Genomic DNA, 15,361 nt, shown 5'->3' with positions numbered 1-15,361 from the left:
GACAGTTTTTAAGTTTTAGCCAAATGTGATTTTCTAAATGTCGAGGCACAATGTTGACATTTTGAAGTAAATGAGAGTTAGGGGTTCAAAACAGTGTTTTAAACCAGGATTACGGTTTGAAAGGAGGGTTTTACATGACGGTTAGGGTTTCAAAGTAGGGTTCTAAACCATGGTTACGGTTTGAAAGTAGAATTAGTTTGTCGAAGTCGGGTTAGAAACTAGGGTGAGACATTTGTTTGTTCATTGCATGCGGGCGGTGCATGTCAAAGAATTTGGTTTCCGACCAAATTTGATGACTCAACTCAACTGCATTTATAGAGCACTTTCAAACAGCCATCGCTGCATACAAAGTGCTGTACATGGAGCAATTTAACATATACAACAAACAGTAAAACAATCGGTAATAAAGACGGTAGAAAGCACCGTCACGCTGAGTCGAATGCCAAAGAATTCAAGTGAGTTTTGAGGCGGGTTTTGAAGATGGGCATCGAGGATGGCCATTGTGATTTGAAGGGGCCAATTCGGGGGGAGGGGGGGTTGTCCATTACCACTGCTTGTTCAAAGACAAACTTGTCCTTGAGATTTTGTCTGATTCTTACCGCATTTGAACCATGTCGACCAAACAGATGGCCGAGGCTGACTCATCGAACCGTTTGGTTTGAGACATTGCGTGTGGGTTGGGCCTGCCACTGACGCCCAATGACTTGAGTCTTTTGAAAACTTGGAAGCGGACCGGCGTAGCCCAACCCGATTGCGTTCATCTCCCCTTTGGTGCCAAATAAGCAGTTGCCTTTTAAGTGCAGCCCTGCCCCAGGTGGGCTGCAGTCAGCGAGGCCTGCTATCGACTGACCTTTCAGACCATCTCCGAGAGAAGGGCGGAAGACCCTTTGCTAAACCACCCCTCCTCTTCAACCACCGCCCGCCGCGTGCAGACCTCGCCTGCTGGTGCCACTGGGAAGATGAGTGCATGGCAAGCTGCGCTTTCTGACGCTTGGCTGAATTATTGAAAGTGGGAGATGAGTCAACGCGCTGTCAGGAATCACCAGAGTGACAATTTGTTCGCGCTGCCTCCGAAATATTCCACCAATTTGGGCAAAGGAATGATGGGTTTATTTTAGAGCTCAATTCTTTGTTGCTATGGTAACCTTCCACATGCCCCCCCCCCCGCCCCCTTCCTCCAAATTGCCCCTTTATCTGGCTTTTGGGTGGTCCCTTTTTTCACCTTATTTTTTTTCAGCTTGTTTTCCGCGCTTCCTGTCTGTTTTGGTGGATCTAATGGAGGCTGCTGGACGCATGGGACTCCAATTGATGTGCTCACACACGCACTTTGCCCGCTCAGTGTCACGTTTCAGCAGTCCCTTCATTTGGAAACAGTGTTGGTCGGAATGCTTTGACTGGACTCAGGTTAGGGAAAAATATGATCTTGGAAAAATGATCTTTCACGGGAGTGTGGTGAATCATGATTAGCCTGTTTGAGTCACAGTTTTGAGATTCTTGAGTGGGAATCTTTGGTCGGCCTTTCTGGAGTTTTTGCATGTCACTCCTTTGCTTGCATTCAGCTAAGCGGCATTTTATTCGTGTATATTCTCTTTTATTGATTTGGTTGTAAGATATTTGGTGTTTTCATTACAGTTCAAGCATTTCCATTTTTATTTCATTTCCTTGATGAAAATGTTTTTTTTTCAAAGTTAGTTATTTCATTAGTCTTCGTAATAACTTACAATGCAGAGTTTGTTTTTTTGGGGGGTTTTTAATTCATATTTAGAACAAAAATGCTGGTGTTTTTTAGGGGGCTGGAAAAGATGAATGGCATTTCAATTCATTTAAAAATGCATTCAATGGACAGAAAATAGATTTGGTAGGAGGTGTCTCTGCACATAATTGACAACCATTATAAATGCACTGAAAAAAATATAACCCCCCCAAAAAATCGCACTCATAAACTGACAATAAGTGTTCGTGCCCCCCCCCCCCAAAGATGTAAAATTCTGAAAGAAACAGAAAAAAAATTCCATTCGTATTTGCTGAACTGCGAGTATGACAATAGAATTCATGAGTCAAGGTACCACTTTATGACATATGACATTTTCAGAGTGTCTCATTTCAAAGTGTTTGGAACACTTCCCGATTCTATTCACTGTACTGAAGTGACATCACAGTAAAAAAAGGAGGAAGTGCTACTGTTTTCGACACCGCATCCTCTCAAGTGTGTCTTGCTTCACTTCTGACTCGCTGACATTTTATTTTCTTCCAAGCGCCCGCCTGCTGACAGGGCTTTTCATCGGAATCCACAATAGATTGAAGTTGAACGCCTTTATTTATCCCTTGGCTTTTTCTCGCCAGCCTTTAGCCAACGGAGGAGGTAAGCGGCTTCAAAAAATAGATTTTCCTTTTTTTTTTTTTCAGTGATGTTGTTTGCAAGAGAGGAAGAAAAAAAGTCAGAGGCCACACGCAAGTGCAAAGAGGATGTGGAGGTCTGACTTGTCACCACTTGTTACTTTGATGTATTGACTCAGAGATGACAACGGAACCAAAACGTCCACGCTGAGAGCCTCTCATTAAAGAAGGTGTCATACTGAGGAGGAAAAAAACCCCCCTCAAAAGGTCTTCACGTGTTTTGAAGGCTTGACTTGCTTGAATTTTGTAGTATTTTACAGCAAAACATGATGGAAATTTGAAAAAAAATGTGTGTTTTAAAATATTATCACATGCTTTTAGTTTTAAATATTCTTTTTCCTCTCTAAGTTTGCTTTTTATTCAACAAATAATTATTAGGCCTATTATTTTAAGTATTGATATTAAGATTTATTATTATGCAGACAATTTAATCCATGCCCACCAAAATAAAGTGAAATAAGAGGAAAATAGGTGTATGCCCTTAATAACATGCATAGGTTTATTTATTGCTGTATTCTTAGTATTCTTCTTTGTCTTTTATTCGTTTCTTTTATATTTCATGCGCACACCTTTTTTGCATTTGGCATTTTTAGGTGCTTTAAGTTGAGTGGACGTCAGGTAAGGTTTTTTTTTATTTAATTTTGCAATTTTCCGACTCAAGTCGAATGAGTAAAGTATTGTAATATCTGTTTCTTGTACGCTACTGAAGGGCATTACAGTATCAACTACTGCCAGAGGAGGCGCTATGGAAATGGATAAGTCTCCGGATCACAATGAAGCACAAGAAGAAGACGACGCAGCCGTCGCTGCCGAATGCTTCCTGGGTAAGTTTCTTTCTAAACAGATGGAAGGCAACAGACGCCATTTCAAATATGAGCAGAAGACGTGCTGTTAATACATTCCATTTTTCATCATAATTATACTTACGAATTAAAGATTCAACACTCAACAAAGGATTTGAAACAAACAATAAAATAACCACAGACTATGATTTGTTTTTCCCAGTTCAAGTGTCAAAAAATAAATAAATAAAATCGGATTCAAGGATGACAAAAAAAAAAAAAAAGAACTGCTGAGCAACATACCAACATTTTCACAAAAATCAACTCATTCGACATTTTAATATTGTTGAGGTGCTATTTTTATCATTCCAAATCAGCTAAAAATGATCAGGCCAACTTCAAAGTGTCAACTGGAAGCTATTCTCGGGGGGGGGGGGGGGGGGGGGGGGGAACAGCATATAATGTCAGGTCATAACTTGGGAACTCGACGATGTCGTTGCATTGACTGAGAGATGATATTTGATCCTATATATTGTCCAAACAGTTGAGAGGACCAAGATTATTCAGCCGGCGTCTCTGAAAGACAGCAAACTGGAGAAGCTCAAGGAGGTAAGAGAATGTTTGTGTTTTATAAACAATACAGAGTAGCGTTTCCCGACGGATGTGTTTCGATAATTTTGCGATGCCGATTTTCTGTCTGCACGCCAGCGGCTCTCTATGCGTCATTGGAGGAAAATACTTTTTTTCCAGGACGCTCACAAAATCACACAATGTAACACACAGTACTGAAACGCGATCACGTGCACCCTGACACTCTTCACCGAAAGACTCTCGCTGTCACGCTGGAGCTACACGGAACTGGCTCACACATTGGCTTTCACATACTTGACTAAAATGCTGTCCTACAAGCACAGTAAATGCTCGAGGGAGCTCCAAGAAGCTTCCCAGGCTGGCCAAGACGTGCAGTCGACAGCCCGCATGGGTGCAGGAATCAGACCTTCTTGGAGCAGGCAGAGAGGTGGATGGTTGGATAAAATTTTAATGAAGGTAATTATGGGAGGTGAGGAGAGGCAGATCACAAGTTGGTGTGGAGGGAAGCACTGGTGGTGGATCCACAGTTGGACTTGACAGGCTTTCCTGGATGACAGACCCCCCTCCCCCCACCCCTCCCCACAGCTCTCCAAGAAAGTGTCTCCTGCAAGTGGCAATGAATAAATAAGCTTCTTGGTATGTTATCAGACTGAATAGAGACGAGTTCTTTGGCTCCTTTCTCCATCCTGCTCAGGATTTGGGTGTGATCTCACCAAATTAATTAGGACTATCAAAGGCATTGAGAGCTCAATGCAGAGAGATGAAAGTGCCTGTGTGTGTGTGTGGCCAGGTGCTGCTGGATTGGATCAATAGCACTCTGAAAGCAGAGCACATCGTGGTTCAGAGTCTGGAAGACGATCTGTACGACGGACTGGTTCTTCATCATCTTCTGGGTCAGATATGACACTTCGTTTCTGTCCCTTCAGCACACACACACACACACACACACACACACACACACGCATACACGATTACCGGTAATTTAAAGAAAGCTATTTTTGCTTTGACTGTTCATAGTCATTTGAAGTTATTACGTTGTTATTACAATGTAAGTACATCGTATTTCCAAATGTATACATGTTTTTAAATTCCAACAGTATTGTTTGAGTGTTTTATTGTTGATACATTTGCACATGAAAAATCAAGGATGAACTATAACAAAAGGGTGGAACAGCGAAGGATGCTGAATTCTTTTCGATTTTCGTTCGTCCCTGCAGCCAGCTTGGCTGGCGCGCACTTGCCCTTGGAAGAGATCGCGCTAACCAGCTCGGCTCAGATCCGCAAGCTGGAAGTCGTCATGGAGGAGTTGGACAAGAGGCTGGACCGGCGCGCGCCCAAGTGGGACGTCAGCTGTGAGTCATGCTGACAAATGGGGTGGGAGGGGCGGAGCTTCCATCAGAGAAGTTCTCTTTCTGGTTTTGAGCAGTTATGATTGTTCCTGATGGCCACTAACAAAGAGCTACAGAGGTGAATCTTCCAAGCAATGTCAACTTTTGCGCCTCGGATGTCATTTTCCACGTCAAAACATGTTTCTTTGTTTCCAACATTATCTGGGCATATATTTTGACGGAATAATTACAGATCTGGTTCCGGCACTTGATGCAGTCTGTCCCCAATCGATTTTTGACTTGGTTGAACACAGTCCATTTCAATTTTCTTTTGTGACAACATCACAGGGGAGTGTATATTGACGAAATTTGGAAGGGGCTCATCTCGCCCGTTGTTTTGACGTATGACTTGATGAGGTTTGTGGTTGTTGGTTCAGCGATCCACAAGAAAGATCTCCTGGCCACTCTCCATCTGCTGGTTGCCATGGTGAGACATTTCCAGCCCGAGCTGGAGTTACCCTCCGACGTGAAGGTTCAAGTTGCGCTCGTGGAAGTAAGTCGGCGCCTCAGGCGGGGAAAAGCTCTGGGTCGAGTGTTAGCTCACGCAGACGTCCGTGCAGGTGAGCGGGACGGGGATCCGATCAGATGCTCGAAGCGAAGTCCTGACAGAAGAGAGGTGATGATCGCTTTTACGTTCTCTTTGTCTGAGGAGAACGTCTCATTGCTTCTTGTTTTTGTTTGGTGTTGTCAGCAGCCATTCGGAGAACCTCGGCAGCACCCATGGTGAGTAAAGAAAAGTATTTGCCAGTTGCTTTGTTTCCCCATTTAACATTTCAGACTGTCAAACAAATGTAAACATCGGACAAAGATAACCTTGGTAAACATAAAATGCCGTTATTAAATGCGAATAACTATTCAAAGCAACCCGACTTTGCGTGAAAAAGCACGAGGCCCACTTTACTGTGGCCAATAGCATTTTCCAGAAAACTTTCACTAACCACACCCAACCCTGCGCTTACCTCCAGATTCTGTTCAAGCAAAAAAAAAAAAAAAAGAAAGAAAAAATTGCTCGTACTATTTACTTATCTAAAAATGATATTCATGAATGAAATAACATTTTTTTCTTGCATGATTGAAAACAGAACACGCCACCAACACTGGCACGGCACGGAAAGCACATCAACACTATGAAGATTACAAATATGCTTACTCATCATTTTTATTCATGTAGTATAGTTTGGAAATATATATAAAAAAACACTCCATTGGCATTGTAAAGACAAAAATAAAAATCTGTGCTTGACTCATGACGCACACTTAATGGGCTTTTGTGCTCCACCGTGCAGGGGACGCGAATCAAGTCGAGGAGCTGCTGAGGATGGAGGCTCACGAGGTCGCACTGGCGAAGCAGGTAGAAAAACCACGAGGGGAAAGCCGGGGCAATTTGCCAATTTGCAGAAAGCTCCGGAGGCACGGGAGTGATGGACGGCCAATTAATCAGCATTCTGGTTGGACTTTTTGCTCTTTCGCCCTCAGGCCTTGTTGGACCTTTGCATCTTTCGTGGCATCGAGTTTTTGAGGCCCGACGCGGATAAACGTGTGTTAATGGTATTGCAGAGTGCAAATTTCTGCAACTAGTTTTTGAATTGAATCAAAATATCACTCAAAGTCATCAAAAAGCAAAGTGCGGTGAGTCTCTGTCACCCCAATGTATGCAGTCAATTGTTGCATCAGTGTCGCATCACTGGTGAGCTATTTTTAGAACAGACCTCTGGGGTACTCGTGTTCTACTTGACGGTAACTAGTACCCGGTGGAACCTTTTTTTTTACTTTGAGGAAAATGCCCATTAATCAACAGAGCAAACAGCCATCCATGTTTGCAGTTTCTCATTTTGCCTTACTCCCTCCCTTCATCTCCGCACATAAAGCGACTTGCCTCAATTAACATTTGCTTTAGTACTACTAAAATGGTTCTTAAAAAAGGAAGCAAAGTGGACACCATTGGCCAAGTGTTGAACAAAATGCCTTCTCATGCTGTAGGTTCTACTTGGCTTTGTGAACACGAGCGTGGCCAGACTGGGCCTGCACGTGTCCGATCTGGACAAGCAGGTACCGACGTCGATCACCGTGCACAATCTCGTCATCCGATCGGTAGCATCGTCTCAGATTGCCTTTTTTACGTGCAGTTTTCCGACGGCGTGATTCTGCTGCTGCTGATTGGCCAACTGGAAGGTTTCTTCATTCCTCTCTGTGACTTCAGACTGACACCCGTCAACCACGCGCAGATGGTACGATCCTTTCAGACGTGCCGCCGAGTCGACGATGCCGCCGTCAGTGTACTCGGCCACTAACTGCAATGCTAGTTTTCACGTTTGTTGTGTTTTTTTTTTTTTTGACTTGTTAGCTGCACAACGTGTCGCTGGCCCTGAGCCTCCTCACTCATTTGGGCCTGCGCGTGTCCTCGATTCAACCACAAGGTAAAAACGCCACGCTTGCGCAATGCCGCCCAACTCTCACACATACTCGTCACAACACAGCCACCGTCACCAAAATACTTTGTCACCTCGCGGCAGTTAGTAGCTACTGCTAAAGTTAGCCGAGCTAATTTGCTTGATTGTAAGGACCAAGCAACCCACCCTGTCAACTTTTCCTGTTTAGATGTCGTCGCTCAGGACGTGGCAGCCACACTGAAGGTCCTCTACGCTCTTTTTAACAAGCACGCAAAGCAGAAGGAGAAAATGGCCGCCCAATGTGTCTGAGACTGGAATTTATTACACTCAAGATGTACCCAGTTGTTTTATCCCCTTGGTCTTCCAAAAAGAAGTAAAACGATAAAAGATTTTTATTTGCTGTGTGTAAATGAAATTGCTGTTTGGATCAAAAGATTTGTAAAATCAAATGCCCTCCAACAATAGTCGGACCGGATTGTAATCGTCTCTTGGAACACGGTCTACAGAAGAGCACAACGACAATTTGATCCAATCGTCTTATTGATCAGCTGTAACGGCAAGAGCAGTGACGACAGCCACGAAAAACGCTTTCATGAACATTTCCCTTGAAAAGCAGCATGTGTGGGCTTGTCTTCGTCTTTTTATTTGGACTTAACTCCGTCCCACAGAGAAGTCTATCAAAAATTCATGAGAGCTGCAATACCAGATCTGCGACTTAACCCGGCTTTTCACACATCCCCATTTCACCCCCCCCCCCATAAAGTTCCGAACTTCATCAACATGTTGTATTAAGAAAGAGTTATGAAATGATTCGTGATCAGGCTCCAATAAGCGGGTTGACTACAACACCCCTGATCCCGTTTTGGTTCCTTATGAGTGCTTCTAAAATTGACAAAAAGTAGTTTCATTTCGAAGCGGCGTACAAGAGGCTAATAGTCACTTTTTTTTTCTTTTGGGGGGGCTATTTGTTGGGCGCCGTCAATGATTCGGCCAGTGGCCACTTTTAACAACATTAATGCCGACTTAATGCGATGTAGCAAATCCGCGGATGAACTCTAATGGACTTTTAATCGACTCACCATGGCGGGATGTGGCCGATGGCAGGAAATGGGACTGTTTGTTTTCTTCATTTGGACGCTGATGGATGACCAACAGACCTCTGGTGTGCACACGCACTTAGTGGCACACAGGAAGAAGCAGGGGAGGTGGGGGGCCGGCGGGGGGAAGGATACTGCGTGATTGACAGGATCAGGATGAGGGGCGCCGCCGCCAGCCCGGGCTTGTTAGTGGTGCGCTAACAAACTTTCTGGTGGTGACATGAGGAGCAGCGAGTGACAGGAAGTCAGGTGTCGAGGTCAAAGGCAGCCGTCTTCTATAGTGAGCAAAAATCCGTCAGAAATCTGGAAATTCGTCAAAGGAAACACAGGATGTCTGGCTTTGTTAGAGAGTCACGTAAGAGTGGCAAAAAGCAAATCATTGTGTGAGAGAGAGAGAGAGAAAGAGAGAAAGAGCGGTCCGGTGAACCAGTGGTTGGCACGTTGACTCACAGTGCAGAGGTACTGGGTTCAATTCCGGCTCCGGCCTCCCTATGTGGAGTTTGCATGTTCTCCCCTGGGACTGCGTGGGTTTTCTCCGGGTACTCTGGTTTCCTCCCACATTCCAAAAACATGCGTGGCAGGCTGATTGAACACTAGAAATTGTTCCTAGGTGTCAGCGTGAATGGTTGTTGGTCGATATGTGCCCCGCAATTGGCTGGCAACCGGTTCAGGGTGTCCCCAGCCGACTGCCCGAAGACAGCTGGGATCGGCTCCAGCACCCCGCCGCGACCTTTGTGAGGAAAAAAAAAAAACCCTTCTGGGGAGAAAAAAAAATAGGACAACAAATATCCAATTATTCCCCCCCCAAAAAAGAACAAATACAAAACATTTTGAACACGGTGTAAAAGATAAAACTTTTATTTGTCCCTGTTGTGACGATACAAAGTCAACAAGTGCAATGAACTGAGAAACGGAACGCGACATTCTAGCTACAGAACAGTACACTGATCACCAGAAGTGACGACGCTCGTGTGTACAGGTGCGTAATTCGACTGTAAGGCAACGGTTACCATGACAACCCGCCGGTCGGACGCGCGCTCCTTTCTTTCTGCCCTTTGTTTCGTTTGCCGGGGGAGCGTCACGTCGCGGCGGCAGGGCCACAAAAACAATAAAATGGGGGCGAAAGGGAAGGGATGTCGTACCCCCGAGAGAACACAATCCTTTCGCCTTTTTCTGGAATCTTCTCTCGCACTGGCGGTTAATTAAAACTCCAGCAAAATAAATATATAAATAAATGAATAGAGAACCCCCCCCCCCCCCCCAATTGGACAGGGAACAGAGGCGGCAGCTGCAGAGCAAGGGAGCGTGAATTAAAAGCACGGCTGATCCGCGGGACAATTATTTCTCCCGCGTGTTCAAATGTGTCGGTGCGGCCGCGGAAGCGCGCGGCGCCAGGCAGCCAATTAAACGTGAGCGCCACCGATGGGACCGAACTGGCCGCTAACATCCCGGCAAACGCTGCTATGATTGCAGATAACTCCAGGAAGGCTGCGACGGGCAACTTCCAAGCCGCCGCGTGTAAGTCGTTTAAGTTTTTTAAAAAAACAACCCACCCCCCCTTAGTGTCACTGGGAGAACGGCATCTCGACTGTTGCCATGGTGACATGGCGTGACCTACTTTAGGAACAGTGGAGGGTTATTGTTGTTGTTGTGCACAAATCAAAGACACAATAAATGCCCAAGTCATTTTTGATGAACTGTCAAAACATCAAGACAAATTCTCATCACCGTGTGACGAAATTTTCAGTCTTTTGGAAAATGGTTGAATAGAGGCAAGTGGTTTGTTGACTTTGCTGTGTGGGGTTTTTTTTTTTTTCTGAAGACATTCAAAAATGCGATTTGACGAACGGCGTTCACTCAGGCTTGAGCGCAAACGTTCAACAAACTTTGAATGCAATTCGGCTTCTTTCGTTTTCTTCGGCGTTGGATTCCACCTCCCAACAGTAGGGGGAACCCCTGTGCAAAAAAAAACAAACTACTTTGCCACTATTTGGAGTAATTTTTTTTTTAACCAAGAATGAAGCATGACATTCTAAATTTGTAAGCATTTTGTATTTTACGATGATAGAATAAAGGTAGTCAAATTTGAGTTTATGATTTTATCTTGCACGTTTTTAATCCCAGAAACAGCGAAGATCAATTTTTGATTTCTTTTTTTTTTTTTCCTACTTCAAGGTCAACATACGAAGTGTTAACCCTGATCATTTAGAAATGAAAAAAATTAGAATTATTATTGTTTTCTTATTGACATAATGCACAAAATGTTACATTCTTATCTAACACCTTCCGATTATTTTTCTGCATTTTGCTTTGGGAGAAATTATTTTCTCAACATCCATCAATTGAAAAAAAAAGTCATCGTTATCATGAATAGCCTAGAAACAAGTTAGGATTGCAAGAATATTTTTTTGGGGGGCGGGGGACACAAAATCCTCCCAATTTGTCATTTTCAGAACAGGCAGATTTTGTGCGTGCGTGTGTGTGTGGCACTTTGTTTGCCGTGACGCCTTGCCATCCTTCACTTTACTGTACATTATTGCTGACAATTAAGTTTTTGATGTTCAATCGGACGACTGCGATTACAAATTGATGAACCCCCTTGATGGGATGAGGTGCATTGTATTGCTCAAGGCGCGGTTGTTGATGGAAGTTGCCGTCGCAACTCGGCTCGAATGGGTTGCTCGGGCTCCCTGATCCTCACTGATGATTCGCTTGCGATCACTTCTCAAAAATGCGCTTCAGGACTGTGATGGAACTCATGTTGATTGGCATCAGTTTTGATGAACACGTTTTTTTGTTTTGTTTTTTTCTTAATAAGAGTTCCACTGAGGTTTTACTTGTTTTGAGACCAATCGCTCTCACTGTTAGGTTCCCCAACCCTCCCTGAAAACAATAACAAACACCGATAACACGTCGAAAAAAAAATCTATTTATATTTTTAGAGCTACAGCAGGAAAAGCGGCGCATCTCTCTCGGCAACGTTACGCTGTCTGGTGTCAAACTCAAGGCCCGGGGGCCAGATCAGGCCCGCCACATCATTTTATGTGGCCCGCGAAAGCAAATCAAACATGTCACCTTCCATGATTGATGCTTGCTAAAATCTTGCAAAATTTCAAATTCTCATACGTAATAAATAACATACAGTGGTACCTCTCCTTACGAACGTCTCTTCATATGAAAAGTTATGAAACGCCTCAACAGGGAAATATTCCCTCTTGTTACGAAAGATATTTCAAGATATGAAAGGTAAAAATATAGTATGGGCTAGTCATAGCTCCAAGTTTCCTGAACGCAACATACTTTTAGCTGCTCTGCCATTGGCTAGTACCAAGAATCATCCTGGCATCCCATTGGCTAAGAGGGACCTCTACCGTATGTGTGTATATCGATAAATATATATGTGTCTATGCAGCGTCCTCGTCATTCGCCCCCTCGGAATCTAATTGTAACATGTATTTGTTCCATATTTTGATGCATTTTTATGCTTTAGAAAACATTTATGTCTAAATTTTGTGGGAGTTTGGAACGGATTAGGGCATAGGTGTAAAACTCAGGTCCTGAAGGGCCGCTGCCCTGCATGTTTTCCAAGTCTCCCTTGTTGCAACACACCTGATTCAAATGAACAGGTTCAATGTCAGCCTTCTGTAGAGCTTGCTGATGATCTGATCATTTGAATCAGGTGTGTCACCTATGGATTAGGGCATTTACATGGAAAACGCGTCTCTACTAACAAAATCTTCTAGTGAAGAAATTTCTTCCGGAACATGTTCATTTTATAAGTAGAGGTACCACTGTATATTGTAAGCATTTTCTTGTGACCAAAGCCCTCATGACAGTCACTTCAACAATCGTTGAATAAACCATTATTCTTGACTTCCTCATATGGTTTGAATGCCATAACGACTCTCCAATGTGGCCCGCGACAACAATCAGTTTGCCACCCCTGCATTACAGTATCAAGCACTCGTCAACACACGTTGCCGCGCCACATATTACCGCCGTCGTGGCGGCCTCGGGAAACGAAAACAGCGGAGTCTACGTGAGATGCTCAGCATCCACCTAAGGAATCACACGTCGCCCCCAAAAGATTCAGCGCTCCGTGTTGTGTGACCACCACATAAATAAAATAGCGAACAGTGTCTAACTGCTATGCAACACAAACCGACACGGCAGTCGAATAAACGTTTCATATTTGAAAACCTTCAGGTCCGACCACGTCATCCAGTTCCCGACCGCACTCGGCTTGCCGACAGACATTTGAGCCTCACTTATCCCGGGCGGTCAGCTTGGCTCGGCTCAGCTGTGGCGACGCGACTCGACTGGTCCTGGTCGCTCAGCTGGCTTGTTAAATGCCAGCGATGTCATTCCACAGCTGGCTTGTGCTCATCAGAGGTGGGGGGGCGGGGGCATCCGTGCCAAAGACGTCCTGGATGGCTGGCTATCTAAGTGTGGGTGCAGTGTCTGTAGGGGGGTTGGGGGGTTTCTCCTCTGGCCTCTGGGAATACGGCGTGCTACTTGTCTGCCGGCCGCATAGCTCTGTCCAAAGAAGAAAACAAAAAGGGAGAATGTTAAAGCAGTGACGGGCAACTTAAACCACAAAGGGGGCTCCAATTTTTTATCGGTGCTCCTGGAGGCCACATAAGGCTGCGCACTTCCGAACCAAAATGTGAAAAATGCCCAGGACAAAATGCAAGCAGAGTTTTTTTTTGGAGGGGGGGGGGGGGGGCAAAGTACAGAAGAATCTTCTCACATCAGTTGTCATATTACACAACACAATTCTGGGAATGGCACCCCACCCAAAAAAAACTATTTAATAGCACTCTCCTTAGTTTGTAAGGTGTAGGCAGGGATTACATTTAGATTTTATATGCACGTGTAAGTGGTTTAAAACTTCCTTTCTTTATAAATCTTGTTTAATCATAAAGTGCATTACTATAGAAGAAATCACACATATTTTTCAATACCATGTATAGTAAGGTGTTTTTAGCCGAAAAAAAACGACCATGTATAGTAAGGCGTTTTTCGACCAAAAAAAGACCATGTACTGTATAAGTAAGGTGTTTTTAGCCGAAAAAAAACTACCATCTATAGTAAGGTGTTTTGAGCCGAAAAAAACTACCGGGAAGAGTAAGGTGTTTTTAGCCGAAAAAACAACCATGTATCCAGTAAGGCGTTTTTAGCCGAAAAAAACGACCATGTAGAGTAAGGCGTTTTTCGACGAAAAAAACGACCATGAAGAGTAAGGTGTTTTAACAAAAAAAAAGGTGTTTTTTGCCGAAAATAACGACCATGTATACTAAGGCGTTTTTAGCCGAAAAAAACCACGACCATGTATAGTAAGGCGTTTTTAGCCGAAAAAAACGACCGTGTATAGTAAGGTGTTTTGAGCCGAAAAAAACGACCATGAAGAGTAAGGTGTTTTGAGCCGAAAAAAACTACCATGAAGAGTAAGGCGTTTTAACAAAAAAAGGTGTTTTTAGCCAAAAAAAAGGACCATGTATAGTAAGGCGTTTTTAGCCGAAAAAAACGACCATGAAGAGTAAGGTGTTTTTAGCCGAAAAAACGACCATGTATATAGTAAGGCGTTTTTCGACGAAAAAAACGACCATGTATAGTAAGGTGTTTTGAGCCGAAAAAAACGACCATGAAGAGTAAGGCATTTTAGCCGAAAAAAAACCTGACCATGTATAGTAAAGCGTTTTTAGACGAAAAAAACGACAATGTATAGTAAGGCGTTTTTAGGCGAAAAAAACGACCGTGTATCGTAAGGTGTTTTGAGCCGAAAAAAACCACCATGTATAGTAAGGCGTTTTTAGCCGAAAAAAAACCGACCATGTATAGTAAGGTGTTTTGAGCCGAAAAAAACGACCATGAAGAGTAAGGTGTTTTTAGCAGAAAAAACGACCATGAAGAGTAAGGCGTTTTTCGACGAAAAAAAACGACCATGTATAGTAAGGCGTTTTTCGACGAAAAAAACGACCATGAAGTGTAAGGTGTTTTTAGCCGAAAAAACGACCATGAAGAGTAAGGCGTTTTAACAAAAAAAAAAGGTGTTTTTTGCCGAAAAAAACGACCATGTATAGTAAGGCGTTTTTAGCCGAAAAAAACCCGACCATGTATAGTAAGGTGTTTTTCGACGAAAAAAACGACCATGAAGTGTAAGGTGTTTTTAGCCGAAAAAACGACCATGAAGAGTAAGGCGTTTTAACAAAAAAAAAGGTGTTTTTTGCCGAAAAAAACGACCATGTATAGTAAGGCGTTTTTAGCCGAAAAAAACGACCATGAAGAGTAAGGTGTTTTTAGCCGAAAAAACGACCATGTATATAGTAAGGCGTTTTTCGACGAAAAAAACGACCATGTATAGTAAGGTGTTTTGAGCCAAAAAAAACGACCATGAAGAGTAAGGCATTTTAGCCGAAAAAAAACCTGACCATGTATAGTAAAGCGTTTTTAGACGAAAAAAACGACAATGTATAGTAAGGCGTTTTTAGGCGAAAAAAACGACCGTGTATCGTAAGGTGTTTTGAGCCGAAAAAAATGACCATGTATAGTAAGGCGTTTTTAGCCGAAAAAAAACGACCATGTATACTAAGGTGTTTTGAGCCGAAAAAAACGACCATGAAGAGTAAGGTGTTTTTAGCAGAAAAAACGACCATGAAGAGTAAGGCGTTTTAACAAAAAAAAGGTGTTTTTTGCCGAAAAAAACGACCATGTAT

The 15,361-nt window shown here is 43.4% G+C and overlaps 2 protein-coding genes across 9 annotated transcripts in view; one reads left to right on the top strand and one right to left on the bottom strand.

The window, feature by feature from the left end:
* Nucleotides 1-531: 531 nt before the first annotated feature.
* parvg (parvin, gamma) lies at nucleotides 532-7,943 on the top strand. Of its 7 annotated transcripts, XM_086108248.1 has the most exons (15): nucleotides 532-2,362; nucleotides 2,991-3,015; nucleotides 3,107-3,221; nucleotides 3,724-3,788; nucleotides 4,561-4,663; nucleotides 4,988-5,122; nucleotides 5,536-5,651; nucleotides 5,719-5,774; nucleotides 5,850-5,881; nucleotides 6,445-6,509; nucleotides 6,635-6,706; nucleotides 7,139-7,207; nucleotides 7,285-7,386; nucleotides 7,503-7,575; nucleotides 7,757-7,943. In XM_086108248.1, exons 3-15 carry the CDS (start codon nucleotides 3,143-3,145, stop codon nucleotides 7,855-7,857), a joined length of 1,068 nt encoding a protein of 355 aa, XP_085964374.1. In that variant the 5' UTR covers nucleotides 532-2,362; nucleotides 2,991-3,015; nucleotides 3,107-3,142; the 3' UTR covers nucleotides 7,858-7,943. The 7 variants fall into 7 exon arrangements, 6 of the variants coding, with proteins under 6 accessions (XP_085964374.1, XP_085964376.1, XP_085964371.1 ...); XM_086108250.1 differs by lacking the exon at nucleotides 2,991-3,015; XR_015100604.1 differs by lacking the exon at nucleotides 532-2,362 and having other exon boundaries at nucleotides 2,370-3,015; nucleotides 6,635-6,695; nucleotides 7,757-7,833.
* A 1,544-nt stretch (nucleotides 7,944-9,487) lies between these two features.
* Nucleotides 9,488-15,361, bottom strand: part of shisal1b (shisa like 1b) — a 44,165-nt gene continuing 38,291 nt past the window's right edge. Inside the window, exons 5-6 of one of the 2 annotated variants that reach the window (XR_015100605.1) lie at nucleotides 12,334-13,181; nucleotides 9,488-12,254 (exon numbers count right to left, since the gene is read on the bottom strand). Coding sequence is in view for 1 of the 2 variants with exons in the window: in XM_086108255.1 (XP_085964381.1) it covers nucleotide 13,181 (1 nt within the window). In the remaining variant the exon portion in view is untranslated. Of the gene's footprint in view, nucleotides 13,182-15,361 lie in introns of both variants that reach the window. The other variant, XM_086108255.1, reaches the window with a different exon arrangement.

The sequence above is a fragment of the Hippocampus guttulatus genome, chromosome 4 (genome assembly GCF_054856545.1).
Source record: "Hippocampus guttulatus isolate MCC_2025c chromosome 4, RoL_Hgut_1.0, whole genome shotgun sequence".
Lineage (NCBI taxonomy): Eukaryota > Metazoa > Chordata > Actinopteri > Syngnathiformes > Syngnathidae > Hippocampus > Hippocampus guttulatus.
Note: the sequence above shows the minus strand (reverse complement) of the source record. Positions and strands in the feature narration are given on the sequence as shown.

Excerpts from the sequence above, each read along its gene's own strand:
- parvg (XM_086108244.1), top strand. The coding sequence starts at position 2,887 with ATGCATAGGTTTATTTATTGCTGTATTCTTAGTATTCTTCTTTGTCTT. Across the intron at positions 3,016-3,106 it reads TTAAGTTGAGTGGACGTCAG|GGCATTACAGTATCAACTAC; the intron begins GTAAGGTTTTTT and ends ACGCTACTGAAG. Across the intron at positions 5,775-5,849 it reads GAAGTCCTGACAGAAGAGAG|CAGCCATTCGGAGAACCTCG; the intron begins GTGATGATCGCT and ends TGGTGTTGTCAG.